This window comes from Gasterosteus aculeatus, chromosome 2 (genome assembly GCF_964276395.1).
Source record: "Gasterosteus aculeatus chromosome 2, fGasAcu3.hap1.1, whole genome shotgun sequence".
Lineage (NCBI taxonomy): Eukaryota > Metazoa > Chordata > Actinopteri > Perciformes > Gasterosteidae > Gasterosteus > Gasterosteus aculeatus.
In genome coordinates this window covers 665,059-692,558 of record NC_135689.1, presented here as the reverse complement: position 1 = coordinate 692,558, position 27,500 = coordinate 665,059, and the positions used below count along the sequence as shown (strand labels likewise).

At 45.8% G+C, this 27,500-nt stretch overlaps 1 protein-coding gene across 1 annotated transcript in view; it reads right to left on the bottom strand.

The window, feature by feature from the left end:
- The window catches only part of itpr3 (inositol 1,4,5-trisphosphate receptor, type 3), a 39,412-nt gene that overhangs the window by 11,458 nt on the left and 454 nt on the right, over nt 1–27,500 (bottom strand). Inside the window, 42 exon segments of the mRNA XM_078081262.1 lie at nt 59–264; nt 609–768; nt 843–1,018; nt 1,863–1,956; nt 2,087–2,195; nt 2,290–2,438; nt 2,825–3,006; nt 3,874–3,994; nt 4,172–4,297; nt 4,530–4,655; nt 4,861–4,996; nt 5,110–5,225; nt 5,303–5,503; nt 5,916–6,038; nt 6,448–6,567; nt 7,848–7,922; nt 9,007–9,165; nt 9,464–9,629; nt 9,714–9,768; nt 10,038–10,158; nt 11,653–11,867; nt 11,971–12,115; nt 12,235–12,379; nt 12,849–13,100; nt 13,208–13,323; nt 13,665–13,746; nt 14,116–14,235; nt 14,323–14,495; nt 14,848–15,012; nt 15,091–15,232; nt 15,688–15,848; nt 15,967–16,066; nt 16,529–16,668; nt 16,811–16,855; nt 18,408–18,503; nt 18,604–18,750; nt 19,051–19,134; nt 19,331–19,429; nt 19,675–19,833; nt 20,840–20,926; nt 21,209–21,330; nt 22,493–22,563. Of these exon segments, the coding sequence (XP_077937388.1) occupies nt 59–264; nt 609–768; nt 843–1,018; nt 1,863–1,956; nt 2,087–2,195; nt 2,290–2,438; nt 2,825–3,006; nt 3,874–3,994; nt 4,172–4,297; nt 4,530–4,655; nt 4,861–4,996; nt 5,110–5,225; nt 5,303–5,503; nt 5,916–6,038; nt 6,448–6,567; nt 7,848–7,922; nt 9,007–9,165; nt 9,464–9,629; nt 9,714–9,768; nt 10,038–10,158; nt 11,653–11,867; nt 11,971–12,115; nt 12,235–12,379; nt 12,849–13,100; nt 13,208–13,323; nt 13,665–13,746; nt 14,116–14,235; nt 14,323–14,495; nt 14,848–15,012; nt 15,091–15,232; nt 15,688–15,848; nt 15,967–16,066; nt 16,529–16,668; nt 16,811–16,855; nt 18,408–18,503; nt 18,604–18,750; nt 19,051–19,134; nt 19,331–19,429; nt 19,675–19,833; nt 20,840–20,926; nt 21,209–21,330; nt 22,493–22,563 (5,587 nt within the window).

Genomic DNA, 27,500 nt, shown 5'->3' with positions numbered 1-27,500 from the left:
TTAACACGTCGGTTGGTCTCAAAACATTTCCTTGTCTATGCTAAGCTAAGCTACTGACCTGCAGGTCGTGGTTGTGGTTCTCGCAGAGCAGCTGGAGGAACCTCAGGATGGGCTTCATGATGGTCACGGCCGGCCCCATCTCCATCTCCACCTCCCGCTGCTCCACCGCCGGCGGGACGGGCAGGGCGGAGGCCACCGGGGCGATGGACTGGGCCAACAACGGGTGACTTCCTGTCCCAGGAAGCACCAGGGCCGCCGAGCCACCTGATCAGAGTGTTTACATCATCACCTTCAGACGACTCTGACCTCTAAGGTCTATTCCTCAGGAAGTCAGATCAGATCAATAAAATCGCATATTGAAAGGATGCCTTCATCAAAATAAAACATTCACAAAGCAAAACACAAACTAAGCAGAGGATTTTCAGACAGATGGAAAATAAAAACAGCTCAAGCTACTTTTAAAGGAAGTGCTGATGAAGTAAATACAATACAATACAAATAAAAACGCCTGCTTGAACGCATACACGAGCAATACAAAGTAAAAGTAGAAGGTGAAAGAATAAAAGCCGACGTCGATGAGAACAGGTACATCGTATGACCTGTCTCACCGGGCTCCAGGTCCTTCTCGCTGGCCTTGTGCGTCATCTCGCCCACGTTAACCGACACCGTGGCTTTGATGTCCGTCTGCGCCTCCTTCATCCGCTCGTGGAGAACTTTGAAGAACTTCTCCGACTTGTTGTCTCCCATCATCAGCTTATAGAAGGAGTTCTGCGGGAGGGCGTTAGTGTCGAGGTTAGCGGGGTCAGGGCGGAGCTTCGGGTGGGGAGGGGGCGGAGTCTCACCTGTATCTCCGTGTTCCCCCCCTCCAGCAGACAGATGGCCAGCTGGATGCTCTCCTGGAAGATCTTGTCGTTCTTGGAGCTCATGACCAGGTCGGTGAAGAGTTTGGTTCCTCCTTCTCTGTCCAGGCGACACTGAACGGAGGCCACGGCCGCCCAGTCCCGCTCCTGCTCGCCGCCTGATCAACGACACAACGCCACATGAGGACGATGAGGGCCGGACAAGCCAGCAGTCACCGGTCCTCATCCTCTCCTCAGCGTCCTGCTCCATCGAGCTCCAAAAGTCACTGCTGGACTGAGCCTCATTAGCATATTGAAGCATCAAAAGTATCATTCAACCCTGAATCTTCAGCGTAAAGTTCAGTTTTCTGTGTGAACTAAAAGAGAAGCAGCATTATTATTATTATTATTATTACACCTCTTTATTAGTTATGATTAAATAACTCTATTGTTCTGGTATGAAATATGTTGCTAGTATTTATTCACTTATATGATGCTGTGACATTCTGATAATAAACACAAGTCACATTACTTTTAGAGTGAAGAAAATATTTACTGGAGCTCAAAGAAAGCGATAGAAGAAGAAAGTTTACTTTTTTAAAGCATCTTTAAACTATAATAAGATTATAGTTGTTAGTTGTATTTGTTTTGTTTCTGGTCGTGTTTATAAATGTTTTACTATGAAAATCATTAACAAACACTGAATACAGTTTATTAACGTACGTCTACAACAATACATTTGATCATTTTGTAATTCAACTGATGATTTAATTAATGAAATATTATTACGGTCAAGAGGCCATTGTTCCTACACAGCTGGTTCCACCACAGCGTGCAGACCGACCGGCCTGTTCTCTCCTACGTGGTGACTGCTCAGTATCCCTGCTCGTGTTGACCAGCAAACTCTAGTTCTGTCTGTCTGTCTGTCTGTCTGTCTGTCTGTCTGTCTGTCTGACTGTCTGTCTGACTGTCTGTCTGATCATGAGTTAGTGATGGCGGCCGGTCGCACTGAGGGGATCGTACCCGCGGCTCCCAGCTCGGCCAGCTCAGTCTTCACGTGGTTCTTCTTGTTCGGGAACAAGTAGTTCTGCAGCAGCACCTTCCGCAGGGAGATTCCCTGGAACCACAGGACACGTTTAGTTCTTGGAAACAAGAGATCATTGGAGGCTGAACAGAAACAAACGTTCTCTGTTTGTCGGAACAAAAACCCAAGATGCTGCTACAAGTATCTTAGTAAGTCAGCTGACCTTCTCATCAAAGTCCAGAGTCCTGATCAGCATCTCCTGCAGAGTTCTCAGAACTTTGATGCACAACTTCTCCTCTGCACTCATCAGTGCTTTGGTGTGTTGGATCAGCCTGCCAAAACACACAAAGAGCACATCGTCAGCCCTCTGCCCATGCGTGCCTCAGAAGACCTCGAGATGTTTGGACCCGGAGGACCTGGACGCACTTGGAGATGAAGCCCCCCGACTCGCAGCGCTGCCGGGCATCGGTTCCCTCCTGGAAGAGAAGCTCCGGCTGGTGGAGGACGTCCACCAGCACCGACAGCTCGGCGTTCACCAGAGGCTTCAGACGCTCCTCCAAGGTGTTGATGATGTCCTGAGGAGAGACAGACAGACGGAGCCTGTAAATAATGGAACTTTAAATCTAAAGTTCCACTAGTACATAACCAATAAAGCTCAATATTAACATAAAACGTTCATTTGAATATCTTTGAATCAACTTGTTGTTTCAAAAAGTTGTTTCTATGATGATAGAAAATACATTTATTTTTATTTGTTTCGGTTTAATTTTGAATGTGGATTATTCTGCTTGATGTTATTTGTTATTTGTCCCAGAAACATGCAGATCGTTGACCTTAATTGGCTGGTTGAATGTACCGAGTCAAACAATAAGAAAACGTACCCCTGTAAGTGATCGATGAGTTTTATCACTTGGGAAGGTTCCTGCTGCAATGATAATAATAATAATAATAATAACACTACCTGCAGCTTCTCGATGATGTTCTTGTAGTCCCAGGGGTTGCTGGGGGCGACGGGCCGGGACGACCGCGAGGGGGACTTGTAGTTGGGGTTAGAGCGGGACAGAGAGTTGAGGGCGGGGCTAGACAACATGATGCTGATCTGAGCCTCCAGGTCCAGAGGAAGAGAGATGGAGCGACTCTTAGCTGGAGGAGCACACATGACGAACAATAATCACATCTACAGTGAGAGAGAAGGTAGAGGAGCAATAATCACATCTACAGTGAGAGAGAAGGTAGAGGAGCAATAATCACATCTACAGTGAGAGAGAAGGTAGAGGAGCAATAATCACATCTACAGTGAGAGAGAAGGTAGAGGAGCAATAATCACATCTACAGTGAGAGAGAGAAGGTAGAGGGGCAATAATCACATCTACACTGAGAGAGAGAAGGTAGAGGAGCAATAATCACATCTACACTGAGAGAGAAGGTAGAGGAGCAATAATCACATCTACACTGAGAGAGAAGGTAGAAAAGCAATAATCACATCTACACTGAGAGAGAAGGTAGAGGAGCAATAACCACATCTACACTGAGAGAGAAGGTAGAGGATCAATAATCACATCTACACTGAGGGAGAGAAGGTAGAAAAGCAATAATCACATCTACACTGAGAGAGAGAAGGTAGAGGAGCAATAACCACATCTACAGTGAGAGAGAAGGTAGAGGAGCAATAATCACATCTACAGTGAGAGAGAGAAGGTAGAGGGGCAATAATCACATCTACACTGAGAGAGAGAAGGTAGAGGAGCAATAATCACATCTACACTGAGAGAGAAGGTAGAGGAGCAATAATCACATCTACACTGAGAGAGAAGGTAGAAAAGCAATAATCACATCTACACTGAGAGAGAAGGTAGAGGAGCAATAACCACATCTACACTGAGAGAGAAGGTAGAGGATCAATAATCACATCTACACTGAGAGAGAAGGTAGAAAAGCAATAATCACATCTACACTGAGAGAGAGAAGGTAGAGGAGCAATAACCACATCTATTCAGTCCGGCCAGTTACCCGTCATAGCGAGGGTCTTGATGCAGGTCTCCACTTGTCCTCGATGCTGCTGCTGCAGCCAGGGACAGTCCAGCAGCCGGACAGAGGACTGGAGCAGGTGAGTCACGATGGTGTGGTGAGTCTGAGGGGGGTGGAAGGGATGGATCACGTATTTATATAAATACACACTGTGTTCATATATATATATATATATATATATATATATATATACGTATATATATATATATATATATATATATATATATATATATGTGTGTGTAATGTGACGGTGCTGTTCTGACGATGGTGGTGCCCCCACCTGCAGAGACGTGCTGTTCTCAGAGAAGGGGGAGCTGAAGAAGGCGTTGATGGTGTCGAACACCACGTTGATGATGTATTTCTCCAGGATGGGATCAGACAGACGTTTCTCACGCTTGTTGCAAACCTGCCGAAAGAGACAAAAGGAATCCTGTGAACCCGTAAACCAACTGATGCCCCAAAGACGACGGCCCCCCAACGCCAACGTGCCCCATCACGCTCTGCTGAGTGACCCTCCCCACTCTGTGAGATCTGAACCTGAGATCTGAACTTGTAGTGGCCCCCCAGTGTAACACTGGGGGGCCACTACAAGTCACAGGGACACGGTCAAAAAGAGTTAAAACTGCAGAGAAATGTACCCGGGCCATGTCCACGGTGAAGTCCTCAAACAGATTCCAGATGTGATTGGACGTGTAGATCTCCTTCATCTCCACCTCCGTGTCCACATAGCAGTGATTCACAAAGTTCACATAGGCCACCTTCACCTGGAGACCGAGGGACAGACGGACAGGTAGAGGAAGACAGACATTTTAGTTTAATCAAAGCGATTTAAACTGTAACAGAAGATGTCAATGAGGTAATTATTATACAACCATACATCATATTCTGTGTAATGGGTTCTTTTGCCTCCTTAAGTACGTGTTGGTACTAATACTTTGGAACTCTGAGTCTTGGATGCGGATGAAGTACCTCGGTGATGCAGTCCTCGTGGGTCACCACTCGGACCACGTCCTCCAGAGGCAGCAGGGACGTACACTTGATCTCCGTGTAGACGTTCTTCCCCTCAGCGCAGGCTGCCAGGAGCTCCACCAGAGAGATGTGATACCTGCAGAGACGGGAATATGTGAACGTTTACATACCACACTCGATGTGTGTGCATGTAACATGTGACATATCAATCTCTACTTGTACTAGTGTGGTACTTTGTGTACTTCGTACCTCAGCGGGCTGCTGTCCCCGACTCCCTCCCTGCTCTCCGCCATCAGCTCCAGCATCACGTTGAAGGAGGCCTTGTCGTTGTAGAAGACCACCACGTCCTCGCCGGCGTTGGTTAACTGCGGAGAGGCGGCAGCGTGAGGGAACCCCGGGAGAAACCCAGCGGAGCATTGTGTCCCCCGTCCCCCGTCCTCACCTCCGTCATGATCATGTCCTGACACTTCTTCACGTACTTGCCCTCGGCCTTGATGATGGTGTGGAGGAAGTTGAGGTACTGAACGTGGCGGCCGTGCGTGGCCAGGCAGTGGATGAAGTGCTGCAGGACGCTCTCAGAGATCTCGCTGCACAACTGGTAGTTGTTGCAGAAGATGTGCTGCACCGTCTCCGCCTCCAGCAGCTGCAGGTGGAGGAACCATCACCTGGTTTCTTACTCACTTTGTGACATCTCAGCTCTGTTGTCATGGTGACGTACAACTTTAACTTCTCAACCAGCAGAGGACGGGAGTTCTGGGCTTTTATTTGCACATTTGTCTTCATATTGTTTGTCCTGTTTTAAAACTAAGAAAAAGTTCATCTACAATCATCAAACACAGAAAAACACAATCGACTAGTTATTAAAAGTGACGTTGATTCATTTCCAGTATTTGATTATGATCAGTTGATGGTCGTAGGACTGTAACATATTGTGTAATTAAAGACACTTGAAGCCGGATTAATGTGATGAGATGAAGGGAAACAATAGCTGACGATTCTTCTGCGATGGACTGAATATGATAAATAAGTAAATAAGAGTCTCACGAGCCGCGTACCCCGGGGTTCAGGAAGAGGCTCAGGTTCTTGTGCAGCAGAGTCTGGTTCTCCTGGTTCCCCGTGCAGAACTTCTGCAGGAACAGATGAGTGTACCTGATGATCTCCTGCATCTTCACGTCGTTCTGCAGACAGACAGAGAAGAGGGGGGGCTTTTTAATCTAGAACAAGATTTAACAAACATTTTGAGAAGAATTGCATTAGCATTTCATTTTATTACTTGTGCACTGCTGTCTTGTTGTCTATTGTTTCACTGTCTGCTGTCACGCACCAACCGCCAAGACAAATTCCTTGTATGTTTGACATATTTTGGCAATAAATGTTTCCTGATTCCTGATTAAAGAAGAATAAGATATTCGACAAAAGCTGTGAATTTTTTTATCTTTTTGCCATAAACGTTGACATTTAGACCTAATGCACTATAAAATAATAATTCGAACAGCTAATCAGCAGCATTCAAATTCCAAAAAGGATGAGCAGAGACATTTTTCATGGCGAATAGAAGCTTTTATTGTGGCGGGGCTGCGGTCTCACCAGGTCGTAGGACACCTGCAGCAGGTCCAGCATCACTTTGTGGGCCCCCATGTTCTTCAGCAGCCTCTGCTGCTTCTTCCAGACTCCAGTGCTGCACATCTTGTTCAGCCGCTCCAGGATCTACGGAGGGGGCGGGGCCAATCACAAGAGAGCCAATTAGAAGAGGCTCCTTACCATGTTGGTCATTAAGCATGAAAGATATTTTATTTCATATTCTTAACAACAATTAGTAATTGTTAATTAATAACAAGTAGTTATCAAGAAATAATTGATATTAGATAAATAAACTGTGCCATAAATCCCACTTTAGTTCATTCAGAGCAAACAAGTGTAACTCCTCTGCATGCTTTTATAATGTACTGTAATAATGTACTGTATAAAGACAAACCCAGCATCACGCACACGTATGTTTATGTCAATGACTCTTTTCTTTTTCAACTGTCTGAAAACAATATTTTTCCAATAGTTCTTTTTTTTTGCTACAAGTTTATTTTGATGTGGTTAAAACCAGAAATGCAATGGAGAAGGAACAGAGCATTTTATGGAAAGAAGATGACTTAGAATCTTCATCTTCATAAGAAACGTAAACGTAAGAAAATGAAAATATGAGGCAAAGATGTTGGAAATCACATCTGAACGTTCAATCTCAAAACGTGCTTCATTATACGCATTTTTAACATTTTTATTCTTATGATTTACCAAACAAATATAAAATGTACAATCACAACTGGCCTTAGAATTATACTTTTATGGGGAATTAGTCACTTTTGAATGGAAAGGCAAACAAGCGATTCGATTGGCTGAACTTTGGATTTCCCGTCATTTCTCCCGGCGGCGTTGCGACGGTCTCGGCGCAGAACGGTGAGAGCAAGCTCTTCCTTCAACGTACACACTGAGAGTAACGCTGATTACCTTTCAACTTATTCTCTTATTTTCACTTTCAATTGAGCCGTTTGGCTCAAACTGAGAAAGATTTATTTTTAAAGCAGAACAATTATATATACATACTTACTTTGTAGATCAAGATTGTACATAAAAGTATAGAAGAGTTTTGAAAATATGAGGCATTGCTATTGATTAGTAGGGTTGGGGTGATGTGTTCTGTACGGCTGGTCGGACTGTTTGTAAGTGACAGGCAGCACTTGTGTACTTTGTGACTGAGTACTGATGTCAATACTTCCTCTAGAACCTAAACAAACACTTCTTTATAAGACTGATTATTTCTGACCAGTGAAAGACACCATTTATGAAAAGACATCAGCAACAACCAAAAAAGAGCGGGCCCGCCCCCATGGATTGATTGGCAGGTGATCTGTTGGACCAGAGAAACACCACAATGCGAGAGGAGAGCCGAAGACAACCACACACAACCAAGACAAAGCACCTGGAGGACGCCTCACCTCTTTGACCTTCTGGTAGTTCTCGTTGCCCTTCTCCTGCATGTCCTTCTTGGGCGTCGCCTTCTCTGATGCCCCCTGCAGGACGCAGAGGGTAAGACAGCACATGCAGGTCTCTGTGTGGGGGCACTAAATTACACACACTTGAGTAAAAGATGAAGTGATGCTGGGCGCCCGGGGAGAAGGGTCGGCGGTCTTTATTGGGACTGTGGAGGACACAAACCTGTTGGAGCTTTTCAGGCGGGACGCCAGTATGCTAACTGCCAGCTGGCTAAAATGTCCCCAAGCCTGGATGAGACGTCTCATTGACATCACATGCAATAGGACACTGACAGAAAGGTGCTATTCAAGGAGCAGTCTTTCTCTAGTCGATCTACACGGGGGGGAAGGTCGTGTCCACAGAGTCCACGTGTTCCTACGGACCCTCAGACAGGTGCTCTGACTCACTGGCAGTGGGAGGAGCTAGCAGGTATTCAGTCACCACCAGGTGTCACTAATCCCTGCACACTGGACTTTATCGGCAGTAGCATGTCGTTTATTAGCAGAACAAATACAGTGCAGACAGAGCGTGGCATGCAACAAAAAGCCCAAATCGGACCCCAGAACCGTAACCAAGCCCACACCAACGGCGAGTAGTCAGGGGAAGAAGCCGGACGGAAAAGAAATGTTGGGTGTCTGTTTAGTAGGCTGTTTTACGAGTGGCAGTTTGTTCAATTAATTGTAGTATTCCAACCAGCAGATGGTTACTGTGCTTGTTTAAGTAGAGACTATGAGTTAGTTTGTGTGTTTATATAGTTATGTTAGTTATCCTCTGTGACTCTGACAAAGCTCCTTCTCTATGAACTGTGTCTCCATCTGAAGCTCTACGCTGATGATCAGCTCCTCCTCAACCATCTCAACATCAGTTGTGTCCGTATATATCAGGACACATAAGAGCTACACATGAAACCCCATGGCTTACCTTTGGTACTACCTGGTCGTATCTCCATAGATGTATCTATGGCTTTATATACATATATACACATATCATGTAATTCTTTCTATAAAAAGAGGCCAATCAATACCTTTGCAGTTCAGTCATTTGACACATTTTGTAAGAATCTCCTTCTTGGGAATTTTCCAACAGGTATTTGACCTTTTTTTTGATATCAACGCTTCCTACCTGTCCTTTGTCCTTCTTGTCCTTCTTCCCGTCTCCTCCACCCGAGCTCTTCTTCTCCACCCACAGCTCAGACTTCTCAACCAGCGTCCGTAGACGATCCAGATCCGCTTTGATCAGCTTGTAGTTCTCCACGTCCTGAGCCGAGATCAGCAGCTGCACCTGTACAAAAAAACACAGGTTCACACGGACATGTGGTCCATTACGAGGAACACGACTGCTAACGATGTTCTCCTGAAGATCATCTCCAGAACATTCTCATGAAAAGACATTTTGAATCCGGCCAAATAAAGAGAAGTTCCGTCTTCAAAACCACTTTAATGAGATTTAATATGATGGACGTCTGCTTGTGGACATTCTCTCTAACTGGACACACTTCAACTTCTTTCCTGTTTCACATTCTGTGGAGCACAGGAGACTTTCCCAACCTCCACATTGTGTGCGCATTCAGTGTGTGTACCTGTTTGAAGGTGTGCAGCACTTCCTGTCTTTGGCTGAAGTGCCTGAAGAGCAGCTGCAGGGCTCCAGACACCAGGGGGGGGTAGTCGTGCATGGTGAGGTGCGTCAGCACCCGCAGGAACATACGGCCGCCTTCGTCGTCCACCTCCAGGATGCTGTTCCCCTTCCTGCGTGCACACGCACACGACGCGTCGATACCCACACCTGCACATGTTTACATGTGTACATATTATGTGAACAGCATCACGTACCCGACTCCAAACATGGCCTCGGCCTGCTCGCCGATGTGCTGCAGGTTGATGGTGGCTGAGGAACGAAACCAATCAACAGGATGTTTTAATCATTTACACACAGGAAATGGGTTATATGTTGCTTCCCTGTAGCATCGTGGGAAGTAACAACACACAGAAACTCTGCAGGGTGTGCACACACACACACACACACACACACACACAACATGTTTTTAAATGATATGGTCTTTGTAGAGACAAAAGGCTGCGCGCGAAGCTCTTTCAGCAGACGACTGTTACGCCACTCAGTCCCGGACGGGATGACGGCCACCAGGAAGCTCGTACCTGCGTGCTCCATGTTGGTGGTGGCGTCGGCGTCGGCCATCGGATAAACGTCCACGAACTCTTTCTTGAACACCGACAGCAGAAAGGAGAGCCGGTAGTCCAGACGCACGTTCAGGATGAACTGACAAGCAGCAGAATGCTCATTAACCTTCATATATATTCAACTGCAGAAATGAGAATTATTGGGGGACTGAAGAAAATAAATCCTTTGAAGCCAATTATTGGCCGATCTTGAGAGCCTTTAGCAACATGTGTAGCTAGCGTTAGTTTAAGTACAAGCTAACGTTTACCAACAGAACTTTAAAGGAACAAATTTTTCATTTTTACATTTTGATGTGAAATTCAGTTTTGACAAAACAAAAGAGAATTTTACTTTAACAAAATAACTGCTCTTTCACAATGTTTTTGTACACAATTCACACGTTCATTTCAGTATTTACAGCTATTTACTTTCGGTATCATGCTCTGCTCTCTCATCATCAGTTTATTTGATCTTAAGCAGGTATTTTTCGGAGGAAGCAATTGTTTGTCTTTGCATTCGCGTAGCTTCTTATGAGGATGTCACTTCCTGGTTGAGCAAAAGCTTCACCTGAAAAAACTTAACCACCTTCTCCCCCCGTGGGCTGTTTTTGGCCTCTGCTACCGATAAAAAGTGTAATAATGTGACGCACAGTACATCACAAGCACAGTACATCACAAGCACAGTACATCACGTAGTTGCACCTATTTGGACAATTTATTTTCTGTCAGATAAAGGGGAAGCCCTGTGAGTGCTATGATGTGTAAAAATGAATGCTGTCAAACGATTACAATATCTAATCACGATTAATTGCATTTATGTCACAGTTAACTCAAAATTAATCGCAGTTAATCACTTTTTTTATATTTTAATGCTCTTATTAATATGGAAAAGTGGATTGGCTTGCTTTACGGTTTGGGTTTATTTTGTAGTTTCATAACGCCAGGAACGCCACTAAAGCCAGTACTGCCACTAACGCCAGGAACGCCACTAACGCCAGTAACGCCACTAACGCCAGGAACGCCACTAACGCCAGGAACGCCACTAACGCCAGTAACGCCACTAAAGCCAGTAACGCCACTAACGCCACTAACGCCAGGAACACCACTAACGCCAGGAACGCCACTAAAGCCAGTACTGCCACTAACGCCAGGAACGCCACTAACGCCAGTAACGCCACTAACGCCAGGAACGCCACTAACGCCACTAACGCCAGTAACGCCACTAACGCCAGTAACGCCAGGAACGCCACTAACGCCACTAACGCCAGTAACGCCAGTAACGCCACTAACGCCAGGAACGCCACTAACGCCACTAACGCCACTAAAGCCACTAACGCCAGTAATGACATTTGGATTATTTTAAAACTAATGTGTGCTCATTGTAGTCAAGACTCTAACGCGTCAAACCTGAACCAAATATATGCATTCATATATTTGTTCAGGTTGAGAACCCGAAAGTTCGGTTCTAGCCTGTTTTATTTGTCTTTTTGGGTTCAATAGGGGACCTAAGGGTGGAAGATACCTTAAGTAGAGCATCAGCATGTATTATTAAAGCAATAATTTAGGTTTGAACCCTCAAACAGGTTTTTAATACCTGTAGTATCTCCAGTATCTTCAGCTTGGTATCCATCACCGTCAGGTCCATCTTGTCGATGCTATCTTTGCTGCCTCTCTGTCCATCAATCGCAAGTCCCGCCCCCACCCCTGCCCCTCTGGCACCAGCACCTCCAAATAAGGACTGCTTCCTGTTTAGGACCATGGTGGACATCATCTGACCCATCCCATGAATGGAGCGCTTCACGTTCTTCCCTTCAGATTTGAAAGAAAAGACACTGCCAAGTTGGTAACTGACAAAAATATATGTTTTGTCATAAATATTTTGGATTTTTTGTTTAGGTTGAGCAGTGAGTACCTGATCCATCATCATGGAATAAGAGCCCATTGTACCCTGGATGGGGTCTACAGTCGATGATGCCCAGCAGGGTTCTGGTGAGTCGGAGCAGCTCGAAGAAACTGTAGAAACCAAAGTAGATCAAATGTCTGGCCAAGCTCACCACCTGGAGAAACAGAAGCAGAAGAAAAGCAGGTGATAACAGGAGAACATAGCGGAACCAAAGGACGGAGGAAGTAGTGACATGAGACATGAGTAGACATGAGTAGAAGAGCAGCAACTGACCTCGTACGTAAGTTTGTTTTTCTCCTCGTTGTGAAAAGGAAGCTCGTCGTTCAGGACGTTGTTGAGATATTCCTCCATGAAGACCATTGTATTGGAGAACCGGTTTTTCTTGTTGTCCCTGCTGTCGTCCATGTTGGAGTCATAGCTGAGGAGGACAAACATCAAACAAATAATGAACATATTTAAATCTCACAGATGTTAACATACAGTTAAATGTGAAAATGTCTTTTCGTTGAAGCTTCTTCTTGTAAAAACAGAGAGACTTGCTGCACGAGCTAAACAATAAACCCTAAAGCTTCCTTATGGAAACTGATAACATGACAATAAACAGGAGAAGGTACATTTAATTGACTTTTTTTGAATCAGTGCAGCTATTTATGAGACCTTTTTAAATGATGTCACTAGATAATGTAACTGACTAAACCTCATGCTGGACCCTCAGATTAAAAGTCTGAAGCTCTATCCAGGCTTCAAGTACAGACATGAGGTAGAGGTGCAAATGAACTGTGGAAGTAGAAGGTAAAACAATACTTGTTAAAGGAAAATCTACCGACTGAGCGATGGCTTCAGAATCGATTACAGACAACAGACTCAGATTATCAAAGTCTACCAACTCTTTGATGGTGATGGAGGTCGGGATCTCTGTCCAGAGGCGGGCAAACTTGACAGGTGTCACCAGCTCCTGGGGGTCTCGGTCTACGTGGGCGTGGAGCATGAGACGACAGAAGGAGGCCCGGAGGTCAAAGGGCAGCGTCTCGTCCATCATGCACAAGAAGATGAGCTCCACGTCCAGCTGCTTGGAGATCTCATCGATGGCCAGGTATTGGCGGTCCAGACACATTCGCGCAAAGAGCTTCAGCTGGTACCTGAGGTTGTCCACAGAGACAGCTTTGCTTTCTTCTGCCGCCATTCATGTGTGGACTTACAGTTGAGTTACTGGTGTGAGTTGCACGGCCCTCCTCTGTGTGCCCACCTGTAGTAGGTGAGGACGTTCTCGTCGTGGGCATTTCCTTGTCTTGCCTCCTGAGCCAGCTGTCTGATGCCCTTCTCCTGTCTCTCATTGGTTTTGTCCGTCCACACCAGCCACACCTGAAGGAAGATGGACAAGAAAAAAACCTAGATGACCATTGATATTTGATGAAGCGGAAAAACACGTTCTCTATGTTATCTCTAACAACAACAGGGAGATCATGTCTTCAGAAATGTCTTTGAATGCTCTGCGGTCAATCTTTATCTGAAATTGTTCCAGACAGCTTCTCTGTGCAGGAGGTGAGCTAAATGGACAATTATTGTGAAAAATCTAGAATGCAAGGTTTCAGTTCAAAGAATCAATCGTTGATGCGTTCAAGCTGTGAGTCTGCTTTTCCGTTCCTGATCATCAGCATCATCAACAACATCCCCGGCTCCAATCTTTGCTGCCATCCATTTACCTCGTCCTCATCTCCATAGTCATCCATCCCCAGGTAGTCCGCCTGACCACCACCCGTGGGCGCATCTTTGGGGACACGACGTCTAGATGAAACAAAACACACAAATGTGATGTGAAAAGATCAGATGTTGACTTTAAAAGCATCATTTGGATCAGAGGTCTCAAACTCATTGCAGGTTCGGGCCAGATGTAACCCACTTCGACCGAACGCGGGCCAGACCATTGCGGTCGAAGGGGGGGTCTGACCGGCCAACGGTATGGTCCCCTCCTCTGGGGGGGGTTTGAGACCCCTGATTTAGATAGTAGTAGTTACACATTAAAAAACACCATCCAGACAACAGTTTGTGTAACCATTGATATACGCTGGTCTGTCATTTCTGTCTCCACCCCACAGAAATAATTACAGCCACAACGACTCAAGACTCATCCCTCCCCCCTCCCTCCCTCCTTACTCGGTCTTGATGAGGATGTCCTGGTTTTTGGGTTCCAATACACACTTGCAGATGAGCTCCTGAGTGACGGGGATGGCGATGTTGTTGGACACACAAAGGTCCGACAGATAGTCGAGAAACCTGCACAAACCCACACAACCGCAAAATGAGAGGAATAAACAAAATGCCCCCCCCTCTCCTTCCCCCGTTCGCGGCCTCCATGTCTACCTGGGCTCTCGGTTCTTGCGGACCAGGCTGACGAAGGTCTCCACCTCGGTCTTGGTGATGTGCTTCTCCAACAGTTTCCGGTTGTTGTGCAGGAGGGCGGTGATGGTGTCCTCGGCCAGGATGTCATAACCAATCTGACTCTGCATCACCCCGAACTGCTTCGCTATGTGCTCCTGGGGGGGGAGGAAGGACTCACCTTCTCACTTCTTCAAGCGGTAACAACACCGCCATCATTCTCGTTTCAGCATCCTCATCAAAATTCACCTTCATCATTGGTAACACCTCAATCATTGTTCATTGAACCTCAGCCATCCTCATGTAACTGTTTAGATAATGTAATTACAATTAAAGACCTTTTTGTGTATGAGTTGATATGCAGATGAGAGGTTAGCAGATACATTTAATTGAAATATTTAGAAAAGATAAGTGGTCCTGGTACAGAACCCTGGGGCGCTTCTTTTGAACCGAACCACTTTGAGAAGGATTAGACTGGTAGCAGACCAGCAAAGTCACCGTCATTCGCACCTGGTTCTTGCGGTAGTCCTCCTGGGAGTGTCTCAGGACTCTGTAGCAGAGTCTGAACATGTACTGGTAGGGAGAGTTCTTCTGGTCCGCCAGCTCCTCCAGACGCAGCAGAGGACCCTCCCCTCCCCCCCGGTCCTTAAAGGGAGCCTTCAGGATGCCAAAGATCTGAAAACACAACCAGGTGTTTGCTGGTGCTGTTTCTGTGATTTCTCTTTAGAAACCGGAGTAATCCTGAAATCCCACCTGTTTGAGGATGTTTTGCTCCCTCATCAGCTTCTGCCTCTCTCGGTTGGCTTTGGTCATGACCACATCCAGGACCGCCTGACCGCTATTGATGACGTCGGCTACGAAGAACACCACGTCCTCCAGCAGCTTAATGGCAAACCTGATCGGCAGGAAACAGTGACCATTAATTCCTCCTCGTCGTTCTGAGAATATCAGTCCCTCCTCAGGTCTTCCATGAGACCAGAGGACCATCTGTATGTTCTAAGAAGACATGGGGGTCGTTTTTCAGAGATTATCACAGAGAAAGATTTCAAACCAATATGAAATATTTTTATTTATCTATATAAGAATTATGGAGAACACATTTCTCCCATCGGTTATAAATCGTTTGATATGCCCCTTTGAGGGGAAATTAAAAACTGAGCTCAATCCATAGCAGCTAGATCATGAAGAACGAGTATTTTCAGAAAATATGTGACCTCAACCTAAACAGGGAATAAATCAAATCCACTAAAGAAGCTCGTTTGGGTATGAATAGTAAGTTGTGTCCATAATTGAGTGGAATTCAGATGAAATAATAAAATAATAAAAAGCCAGACACACACACAGCCGTACCGCCGGTCGTTCTGGCTGATGAAGCCCTGGCTGAACTGCTCCACCACGGTGCTCAGCATGGCGCTGGCGTCGTTGGCAAAGTCCAGATCTCTGATCTCCATCACAGGGACGGAGACGATGGCGAAGGCCTCCTTGTCCTCTTTGGTGGGACACGTTCCCAACTACGCGGGTCGCATTAAGGAACACTTCACACACTCTAATGTACTATACATCGTTTCCAAAACCATAGAAAATCATCAATCAGACGGTGCTGTGATTTCCTTTGTGTTTGGGCCTCACCATGAGCCTGATGGGCCTCTCCTCGTCGATGTCGATGGGGACGTTGGTGCTCTGGATCCAGGTGTTGGTGCACAGGTGTCTCAGCCGTACGTACGAGTTCCTGCAGACAAGCGGCATGCGGGTCAGCCTGGATGCACCTGAACCACCTGGTGGTCCCTATTACCGATATACTCACCCATTGGCTGTTTTCAGTTCCTCTTTTAAAGGAATACTGCTATGGGGGAGTACTTTTATCTCATGAAGTGTCCCTCAGCTGTTAACATACTATAGATGCTGCAATTCTTCCTTTATTAGCTCCTCATCCTACAACTCGAATCGAGTTTGGATCTTTTGAATGTCGCTGTCAGTGAAACTCAAGAATTCTTGCATAAAAGTTTCACAATAAAAGCATGCATGAAGGTAGCTGTGTGCAGTCTTAAGGCTACAATCAGACTCTTGTAGGATGCTGACAACGGTCCGTTTTAAAACTCCCCTCATAAGATAAGAAGGATAAAAACATTTTTGAACATGATAAACTGTATTTTATTGTGAAAAATCCACAGGAAGTGGGGGGAGTGCCTACCGCGGCACGAACGAGTCGGTCTTCTGCAGCGTCGTCGGGTCGAGCTCAAATAGCGAGGCGATGTCGCTCCCGTGAGCCACCGCCACCAGCTTGTACTTGATCCTCTCGCCGTGGGAGCGCTTGATGCTGCGACTGTCCATCTGAGGAGGGGTCAAAGGTCACAGTGGGTCCTCCAGCGGGGGGGTACTCGGCATTGTTTACTTTTACTGCATGGGTATTTCAGTGGCTGTAGTTATGTACTTTATCGCTCTCAGACTCGCCGGCGTCGACAAGCAGACTCACCGAGGACGCCGGCTCAGCGTGGTCTCCTTTGTACCCAGGGTTCTCCTACAACAACAACAACAGAAACAGCCAAACAAACAATCATCTCCAACAACAACAGAAACATGCAAACAAACAATCATCTCCAACAACAACAGAAACAGCCAAACAAACAATCATCTCCAACAACAACAGAAACATGCAAACAAACAATCATCTCCAACAACAACAGAAACATGCAAACAAACAATCATCTCCAACAACAACAGAAACATCCAAACTAACAGAAACATCCAAACAAACAATCATCTCCTACTTGAAACATCCAAACAAACAATTATCTCCAACAACAACAGAAACATACAAACAAACAATCATCTCCAACAACAGAAACAGCCAAACAAACAATCATCTCCAACAACAACAGAAACATCCAAACAAACAATTATCTCCAACAACAACAGAAACATCCAAACAAACAATCATCAACAACAGAAACAGCCAAACAAACAATCATCTCCAACAACAACAACAGAAACATGCAAACAAACAATCATCTCCAACAACAACAGAAACATGCAAACAAACAATCATCTCCAACAACAACAGAAACAGCCAAACAAACAATCATCTCCAACAACAACAGAAACATGCAAACAAACAATAATCTCCAACAACAACAGAAACAGACAAACAAACAATCATCTCCAACAACAACAGAAACATGCAAACAAACAATCATCTCCAACAACAGAAACATCCAAACTAACAGAAACATCCAAACAAACAATCATCTCCTACTTGAAACATCCAAACAAACAATCATCTCCTACTTGAAACATCCAAACAAACAATTATCTCCAACAACAACAGAAACATCCAAACAAACAATCATCTCCAACAACAGAAACAGCCAAACAAACAATCATCTCCAACAACAACAGAAACATCCAAACAAACAATCATCAACAACAGAAACAGCCAAACAAACAATCATCTCCAACAACAACAGAAACAGCCAAACAAACAATTATCTCCAACAACAACAGAAACAGCCAAACAAACAATCATCTCCATCAACAACAACAGAAACATCCAAACAAACAATTATCTCCAACAACAACAGAAACATCCAAACAAACAATTATCTCCAACAACAACAGAAACAGCCAAACAAACAATCATCTCCAACAGAAACAGCCAAACAAACAATCATCTCCAACAACAGAAACAGCCAAACAAACAATCATCTCCAACAACAACAGAAACATCCAAACAAACAATTATCTCCAACAACAACAGAAACAGCCAAACAAACAATCATCTCCATCAACAACAACAGAAACATCCAAACAAACAATTATCTCCAACACCAACATCCAAACAAACAATCATCTCCAACAACAACAACAGAAACATCCAAACAAACAATTATCTCCTACAACAACAACAGAAACATCCAAACAAACAATTATCTCCTACAACAACAACAGAAACATCCAAACAAACAATTATCTCCAACAACAACAGAAACATCCAAACAAACAATTATCTCCATCAACAACAACAGAAACATCCAAATATTATACTTCCTTCCACACAGTGTTGCCATGGTTACCTCAGCAGCCAGGTAGTTGCCGGTAGCCAGGTGTTTGAAACGGTAGAGGCTGTTCCAGTGTCCCGCCCCCCCGCGACACGGATCATGATGGACAACCTGATGGACCAATCAGCACACAGGGGCTTTAGTAGAACCCCAACATGTTTGTGTGTATATCTTACGTGTTATGTGTGTGTCTGTGTGCGTCTGTGTGTACCTCTATCTCCCACAGTGCGTTGGAGCTGGTAGCTGAGCTCGCCGACTGCCTCAGGGTCGTCCGGAGGAAGACGTGGTTTCGGCTCTTGTACTCGTCGCAGGTGAGAAACTTTTCCTGCTCTGCGTGAAACAAGCGAACCACCTCGCCCTGATGATGACATCACCATTACACTTTGTTATTATTGTGATGATGACATTTGTTATTATTGTGATGATGACATCTCCATTACACTTATTGTAAGTCGCTTTGGATAAAAGGGTCAGCTAAATGACATGTAATGTAAATATTATTTATTACCAATTCATCCTTCCTGTCATCTGTCAACAACCGGATGGATATGTTTCAAATAATTTGAATAATATATAATAGTTTATTGGTCAGACGCAGGTACAGTACTGCTCTGATGCGTGTACTTGATGTATTTGTGTACTGCATGCACCCTCTCACCCCTTTCAGGACCTCCTCTCGGTGGTCACTGAACATCATGAACAGGTTGATCTTCCAGCTCGTGTTGCAGTTCACAGAGTTCACCTGCAGGGGGGGGCGAGAGCTGCTGAGCAGGGGGGTTCTGGTCCAGAACTAGTCCTCTTCAGGACCAGTATCACAATCAGAACTAGTCTTCAGTGTAGCTACTATGAACAGTACTACAGTCTCAGTACTTACCGTACTACAGTATAGTGCTCTGCACAGTACTGCAGTAGCAGTACTACATAGGTAGTATATTTACCTCCTTGCAGCCTGGGTGGTCGCTCAGTTCGTAATTTGAAGCGTGAAGCGGCTGACCGGCGTTCACCGGGTTCAAGATGACTTTATCCCCCACAACCACCTGCAGCGCAGCGCGCACACACACACACACACACGCACACACACACACACACACACACACACGCACACACACACACGCGCACACACACACGCGCACACACACACACGCACGCACACGCACACACACACACACGGATGTCACTCTAATCCTGGTAGTTCCTCCTCTGGGGAGCATGGAGGTGCAGTGTGTGTGTGTGTGTGTGTGTGTGTGTGTGTGTGTCTGTGTGCAGCAGCAGGGGCCCTCACGTTGTCCCCGTTGGCCCGGAGCTTCCAGAAGGGCTGGATGAAGAGCCAGGAGCCCTCGTTCCCCGTCCCGTCCAGCGTGACGCGCATGGCGTTCTTCTCCAGCAGCGCCGGCAGCCTCTTGTTCACCGTCAGGTACTTGTTGCTCTTCATGTGGAGCAGCTGGAGGAGGAGCACACGGGACCATCACGCTTCTTCTGAGCCATCACACACATCGGAATGCTCTGTGGAGCCACATCCGAGGGATGATGTACGAACTATTCACAGCTTCTCTGAGTCGCCTTCAGCCGGTTTGTGTCCCTCAGCAGAACGTAGACTCCATTCATCTCACATAACAAATGTACCTTATGTTAATAAAAGACGTTCTATACAAGAATATTTGTACACACACACACACACCTTTTACACACACACACACACACACACACACACCTTTCTCCAGGAATCATTATCATAACAGCTCGACACAGTTTAACTCAGCAGCGACCACACCCAGATTCACTCCCTGTGTGTGTGTGTGTCTGTGTGTGTGTGTGTGTGTGTGTCTCCAGCTTTGAAGCGAGGTCAATATTGACACTGTCAGATAGCGATACGTCGATACGCGGCGCAAAGCAGTGAGACAAGGTGTGTGTGTGTGTGTTTGTGTCAGACAGGTACACTAAGCGATCACACATGCAGGGCGGTCAAATGGACACATGTTGCCATGGCGACAAGCGACAGACCACCAGGCGCAGTGTGCAGCCGGTTCGCATCCTCGCACAGATCAATGCGAAAACGCCTCCATACTATCATACTAATATACTAACACTGTACGACTTTTTTCAAAGTAAAGTCCAGCAACACGTGTCATTACAAGCATGCAGGCCTTTCAAAATAAAGCTCCGTTGTCACCTCTTCTAAGTTGTGTTACTACGTTGTGTTGCATTGTTCATGTGTGACGATGTGTTACTACGTTGTGTTACATTGTTCATGTGTGACGATGTGTTACTACGTTGTGATGTTGTGTTACATTGTTCATGTGTGACGATGTGTTACTACGTTGTGATGTTGTGTTACATTGTTCATGTGTGACGATGTGTTACTACGTTGTGATGTTGTGTTACATTGTTCATGTGTGGCGATGTGTTACTACGTTGTGATGTTGTGTTACATTGTCATGTCGTTGTACCTGGAGGACGGTCCCGTACTTCACAACGTCTCCGTGGACTTTCTTGTTTTCCGTCTCGTTCTGCTTCTGCTCCAAGTTAGAGGCATGCTGGGAGAAACACACAGACACACACACACAGACAGACACACACAGACACAGACACACACACAGACAGACACACACATAAGTTGTAACACAGAGCAACAATGTTTAGCTTAGCACAATGAACAGAAGCAGAGGGAAACATGCTAACGTGCTAAAATAGCATCAGACTACCTCATGTTTTTCTTTTTCACATTCAGGACTTTTTATTTCCTTTTCTGTGGCGTTAACTCCGTCTGTGTGTGTGTAAGCCGTGTGCGTCTGTGTGTGTGTGTCTGTGTGCGTTACCTGGAGTTTCTGCAGCAGCACCACGTCAGCGATTTTGTCCTTCTCGTGTTTTGCTTGCTTTGCTTTCCAGAATTGTTTCTGAGCAGAATATCGACTCATCGGACAGACTTTAAACAGGCAGTCTGAGAGGACGGAACAGAACATTTATTAATACATAATAGGTTATATTAACACAGACTGATATGAAATATGTGAATATAACAGATGAATGTAAATAGAATGGAATATTGTTTATTATCTCTTCCACCTTCTTCTTATCTACGACCTCATAAACTAGTTAACTAGTTCAACTTATTTAGACTAAAACAGAACTGAACAGATGGCATCTTGTGTGTGTGTGTGTGTGTGTGTGTGTGTGTGTGTGTGTGTGTGTGAGACAGCAGCTGGACCTACATCACTCACACATCATCCATATTAAATCCATCACTTTTTCATGGGTCCGTTTGGTTCTTCTAACGGGGACAGAACTGACCCAGGACCAGAATGAGGCCGGGCTGAACTAATAATAATAACAACAACAGCTGGTGACCAAAATGCATTATCTCTATATATTATTTAACCAGGAGACTGATGGTGTTACTGTTATAAAGGGTTAATGTTATATTAGGGCTGTCAACATAAACGCATTAATCTATGTGATTAATGCAACACAATATTTGAACATATATTTCTGAACAACAACGTTTGAAGTTGACGGCGAAAACGACGCGGCTGCTAGATGAGAGACGCACAACAAACAGGCGCGACGCACAGCGGAGAACCGAGCAGAGGAATCACTGCACGTGTCAAACAGAAGGGGGGCGAGGGGCACACGCACCACGTAGAGCACCGCTATGCTAAGCTAGCCGCTAGGCTAAGCTAGCCGCTACTTCCATCTCAACGTGTAACGCTACCCAGCGCGGCACACACAGTCTGCAGAGGACCACTGTGTCCCCAAAAGACGTGGTTTAAAACTGCTGAATGTGGGACATGTTGGCACTTTAAACACGTCAAATGATGGAGAGTTGAGAGCAAAGTGCACGAGGACGACAGGAAGAGACGCAGGTTCCACGTGTTCCACCAGGAGGAATTCTGCTAATCGCCATTGTAGGATTAATTAGTTAACATTCTTTTATCTATTGACAGCTCTAGTTATGAGGTGATTGAAACGTCAAAATAAAAGCCTTTTGTGGAGATGTTTATTTAGTGAGATTTCACCAGAGAATCAAAACAGAACCAGACGTCACTCAACAACAGCGAGACTTTCTACCTTCTGATTAGAGATCAACACCGGTGTGGTCCTACCTCGGAACTTCTTTGGAGGATTCTCCAGGTCTCCACCAGCTGGTTCCACCACACAGCGGTCATCCACCAGCCTGGAGAGGAGGAGAAGAAGGTCAGTCAACGTCCATCACGTTTACGGATGAAGGACTTGGATATGTGGGACTGTGTGTGCGTGTGCGCCAATTAAGTCTGTGTGTCATCAGAGGAAATCTCTCCTAACAGCAGTGTTGAGGCAACAGAAGGCCTCAACGGGGACACTCACTGTGTGTTTGAATGGACAGGTAATCCTGCTGCCTGCACACAGCTCACTGCATGAAAAGAGGGATTTTGTGTGTCTCCGTGTGTGTGTGTGTGTTTCTGACTTTTATTGAAAACACTTCCTTCACAAAAAAGCCTGGTTTTGTTCCGCAATCAGACCTTAATTAATCTATTAAACATATTACAAATAATGTCTTCTCTTCCTGTCACATCTTCATGTCTGTGCTGTCTTCTTCTTCATGTCCTCTCTTTAGTTCCTGCTTTATTCCTTCCTTCACCATCTCATTCATTTTTTTTGTCCTTTTAATCATTCATTTTCTTCTTCTTCTCTGTCTTCCTCCCCCCATCGGCGCCTCTCAGCCCCTTTGTGTGTCTTTGCGTGTCTGCCAGGTGCGTCCCAGGTGTGTGTTCTGCTGATTGCTCTATTCACACCCAGGTGTGTTGACTCAGGGACCACCGAGTGCTTCACCAATCACAACTCACGCCATTCGTTTAACGTCTTTCATTTACTAGGATTGATGGTACATCATTCAGAGGAACATCAGCGTAACTCAATCCGACAGCAAAGTGGATCCATTTGCACCAACTTTCATTGAATGAGAAAGTCTTTATCGTGTCCTGCAGCTGCTACACACTCTGCTTCTCCGCTAAATACATGTTAACATCTGGACACCAAAGATCCACATCACGGTATAGAGAGTCTGACGGTGTCCCGGTACATCGCGGTATAAAGAGTCTGACGGTGTCCCGGTACATCACGGTATAAAGAGTCTGACGGTGTCCCGGTACATCACGGTATAGAGAGTCTGACGGTGTCCCGGTACATCACGGTATAAAGAGTCTGACGGTGTCCCGGTACATCACGGTATAAAGAGTCTGACGGTGTCCCGGTACATCACGGTATAAAGAGTCTGACGGTGTCCCGGTTCATCACGGTATAGAGAGTCTGACGGTGTCCCGGTACATCACGGTATAGAGAGTCTGACGGTGTCCCGGTACATCACGGTATAAAGAGTCTGACGGTGTCCCGGTACATCACGGTATAGAGAGTCTGACGGTGTCCCGGTACATCACGGTATAAAGAGTCTGACGGTGTCCCGGTACATCACGGTATAGAGAGGCTGACGGTGTCCCGGTACATCACGGTATAGAGAGTCTGACGGTGTCCCGGTACATCACGGTATAAAGAGTCTGACGGTGTCCCGGTTCATCACGGTATAGAGAGTCTGACGGTGTCCCGGTACATCACGGTATAAAGAGTCTGACGGTGTCCCGGTTCATCGCGGTATAAAGAGTCTGACGGTGTCCCGGTTCATCACGGTATAAAGAGTCTGACGGTGTCCCGGTTCATCACGGTATAGAGAGTCTGACGGTGTCCCGGTTCATCACGGTATAAAGAGTCTGACGGTGTCCCGGTACATCACGGTACAGAGAGTCTGACGGTGTCCCGGTACATCACGGTATAGAGAGTCTGACGGTGTCCCGGTTCATCACGGTATAGAGAGTCTGACGGTGTCCCGGTACATCACGGTATAGAGAGAGAGTCTGACGGTGTCCCGGTACATCACGGTACAGAGAGTCTGACGGTGTCCCGGTACATCGCGGTATAGAGAGTCTGACGGTGTCCCGGTACATCACGGTATAGAGAGTCTGACGGTGTCCCGGTTCATCACGGTATAGAGAGTCTGACGGTGTCCCGGTTCATCGCGGTATAGAGAGTCTGACGGTGTCCCGGTACATCACGGTACAGAGAGTCTGACGGTGTCCCGGTACATCACGGTATAAAGAGTCTGACGGTGTCCCGGTACATCACGGTATAGAGAGTCTGACGGTGTCCCGGTACATCACGGTACAGAGAGTCTGACGGTGTCCCGGTACATCACGGTACAGAGAGTCTGACGGTGTCCCGGTACATCACGGTATAGAGAGTCTGACGGTGTCCCGGTACATCACGGTACAGAGAGTCTGACGGTGTCCCGGTACATCACGGTATAAAGAGTCTGACGGTGTCCCGGTACATCACGGTATAGAGAGTCTGACGGTGTCCCGGTACATCACGGTATAGAGAGTCTGACGGTGTCCCGGTACATCGCGGTATAAAGAGTCTGACGGTGTCCCGGTACATCACGGTATAAAGAGTCTGACGGTGTCCCGGTACATCACGGTACAAGCACAAGGTTGTTGGTTCGATTCCAGGCTGCCCCATGTTCCATGTCGAAGTGTCCCTGAGCAAGACACCTGACCCCTAATTGCTCCCCGGGCAAAAATGTGAAAAAATCCATGGGTTTAAAGTGTAATGTAAGTCGCTTTGGATAAAAGCGTCAGCTAAATGACCTGTAATGTAATGTAATGTAATGTAATGTGATGTAATGTGATGTAATGTGATGTAATGTAATGTAATGTGATGTAATGTGATGTAATGTAATGTGTTCGTTGGTCGTTTTTGTGATTGCCGCATTTTTCTCTTGCAGCGTTTTTTTTACTTTTACTCTAAGTGTACTTTACTATATTTTTTAAAACTAGTACTTTTTTTTAACTTGAGTACAATTTAAGCAACATAACAGTATCTGTACTTGAGTACAAATGTTCAGTACTCTTTCCACCTCTGGAGTTACTTCTTGTTGTGAGCTGTACCCAGCATGCAGTTCGGCGGGGTCATTTTTATAAATAAATAGTGTTTGTTGTGGGTTCTTCAATGTTGGTATAAAGTTGTAACCGTGACTCAATCCCAACACACATGAGACGAGTAGCTCTGACCGCTGGAAGCTGCTGAAGAGCAACGTCAGTCTGAGCGACGCGTGGCACATTCGTCCTGTACGCAGATCTTACAGCGGTTGAACCGGTGCACCGCGCAGCCCCACTGGACACTAAACACAGAGGGAAAGGATAATAATCATATATGATGTGGCTGAATCCAAAGGAAACCACCAACTAGCATCGTGATGTTGAACCTCTGGCTTTGTTTCCCTCTGACAGTTTAAAGTGTGCTTCGTTTCGGTTTGGTTGGATCGGTCTGAGCCGTTTCTCCTCCCAGACTGAACATCTGAGGTCAGCTTGAGTGCTTTTGGTGTTGTTCCAGTTAACGGTTAATAACCGTAATTAAGTGACGCCTCGGTCACGCCCTGTTTTTAAATTCAGAACAATTCAGAGATCAGGTGGATTTTAAACAATGTGGTTCAATAAATGATCTACTAGATTTTACCAGTGTTTTCATGCTTCCTGTGAAATGCATTGTGGGACGGCAAAGCCAATCAACCGCATAAACAAGAACTTACCAGGTACTGGTCAATTTGACATCTGTAGGTCGATATAAACATGTTAACATTAAGTTAATACATAGCTATTTCCTCTCTGTGATCGGTTATCACCACAGGTTGGGGTAAAAACCACGATGCGTTCAAGGTCTATCTCGTAAGAAGGATAATTCCTCCTTTTTTTCACTTTTCACTGCTCTGCTTCCTGTTGACACGTGTGATGTCATACAGGTGTCCAGGTGCGCTTCCATCGGCATGTAAAGCAGCTTTGGAGTTAAACAAATAAAAGCTCCGTGAAGCGTTGGACAGAGATTTGACTGTTTGAACGCGGCCTGGACTCTGATTCATCCACAGACCTCAGAGGTCAAACTCTACGGTCAGGGACACTCCTTCAGACTCTTCTCCCCGGGGGGGGAGGGAGGGAACGAGTGGGGCCGGTTTGTGGAGTGAGAGCGTCCTGGTGCTAAACACACAGGTACCAGAGGAGGCGTTTGCGGCTTCTCCAGGAATCTGCTGCGAGGCGTCCTGTCAGCAGCTGAAGCGTGAACTTTGACCCCTGGAGACACGAATGTCTCAGACCAGCCGTAGAGATCGTTTCATTCTGGACCAACGAGCTGACCGTGGGCGCGCGTGACACCGGCGCGGCTGAAGGCGAGACAATGGTTCTGGGAGCCAGTGAAGGTCAACAAGAGAAGCTGAAAGATCTCCACAGGAGACCGGAACACATGCACAGAAATCTCTCTTGGACAGACTTGTACCACTTCCTTTTCCTGCCATACAAGACGGAGCGAACGCTTTCCCTGTGAGTTCAGAATCAACCTTTACTGCTTCAGATTCCCGCCGACGGCCGTTTACCCCCAAAGAGACCCAGAGAGTGAAAGGAGAACCCAGGAGCTCCAGAGGGACCTGGACGATTCCCAGTCTCACTGGTAGCGAGCATGCAGCCCCATTGTGTCCCACTGAGGAGGACGTCTCCATAACGTGGACGCTTCTCGTGACTCTGAGAATCGCTGCCTCGCTCGCTGCCTCGCTCTCACCAGCGCCTCCTACGGGCCGGCGAGCAGCAGAACAACACAGGTAATAAAAGGTGTTTGACGGCGAGAGGCAGTTTGTCCTCAGAGACGGAACGTTCTTACACTTTACACCGTCATGTATTCTGCAGTGTATTTATACCACCGTATGCTGGACACACGCATCTATGTGTCATGTAGATATATTTAATAACTCATATTTTGTTATTGATTAGTTACCACATTATTAAGTATATTTCCACAAATGTTTCTCCTTTTCAGCGACTAGAAGATGCAGCTTAATATGTTGAAATGTGACTTTAATTAATAACTTTGGGGTCAAACAGCAGCTAAAAGAGGCCAGAACACTATAGAAATGTAAGTTGAGTAGTACATCAGTACTAGTAATAGTAGTATACATTGTACGTAAGCAGGCCTCCATGATGATGACTGAGTTCATGGTTAAAATATCTGATAAAAGTCTCTTTAATGAAACCAACAGGCGTG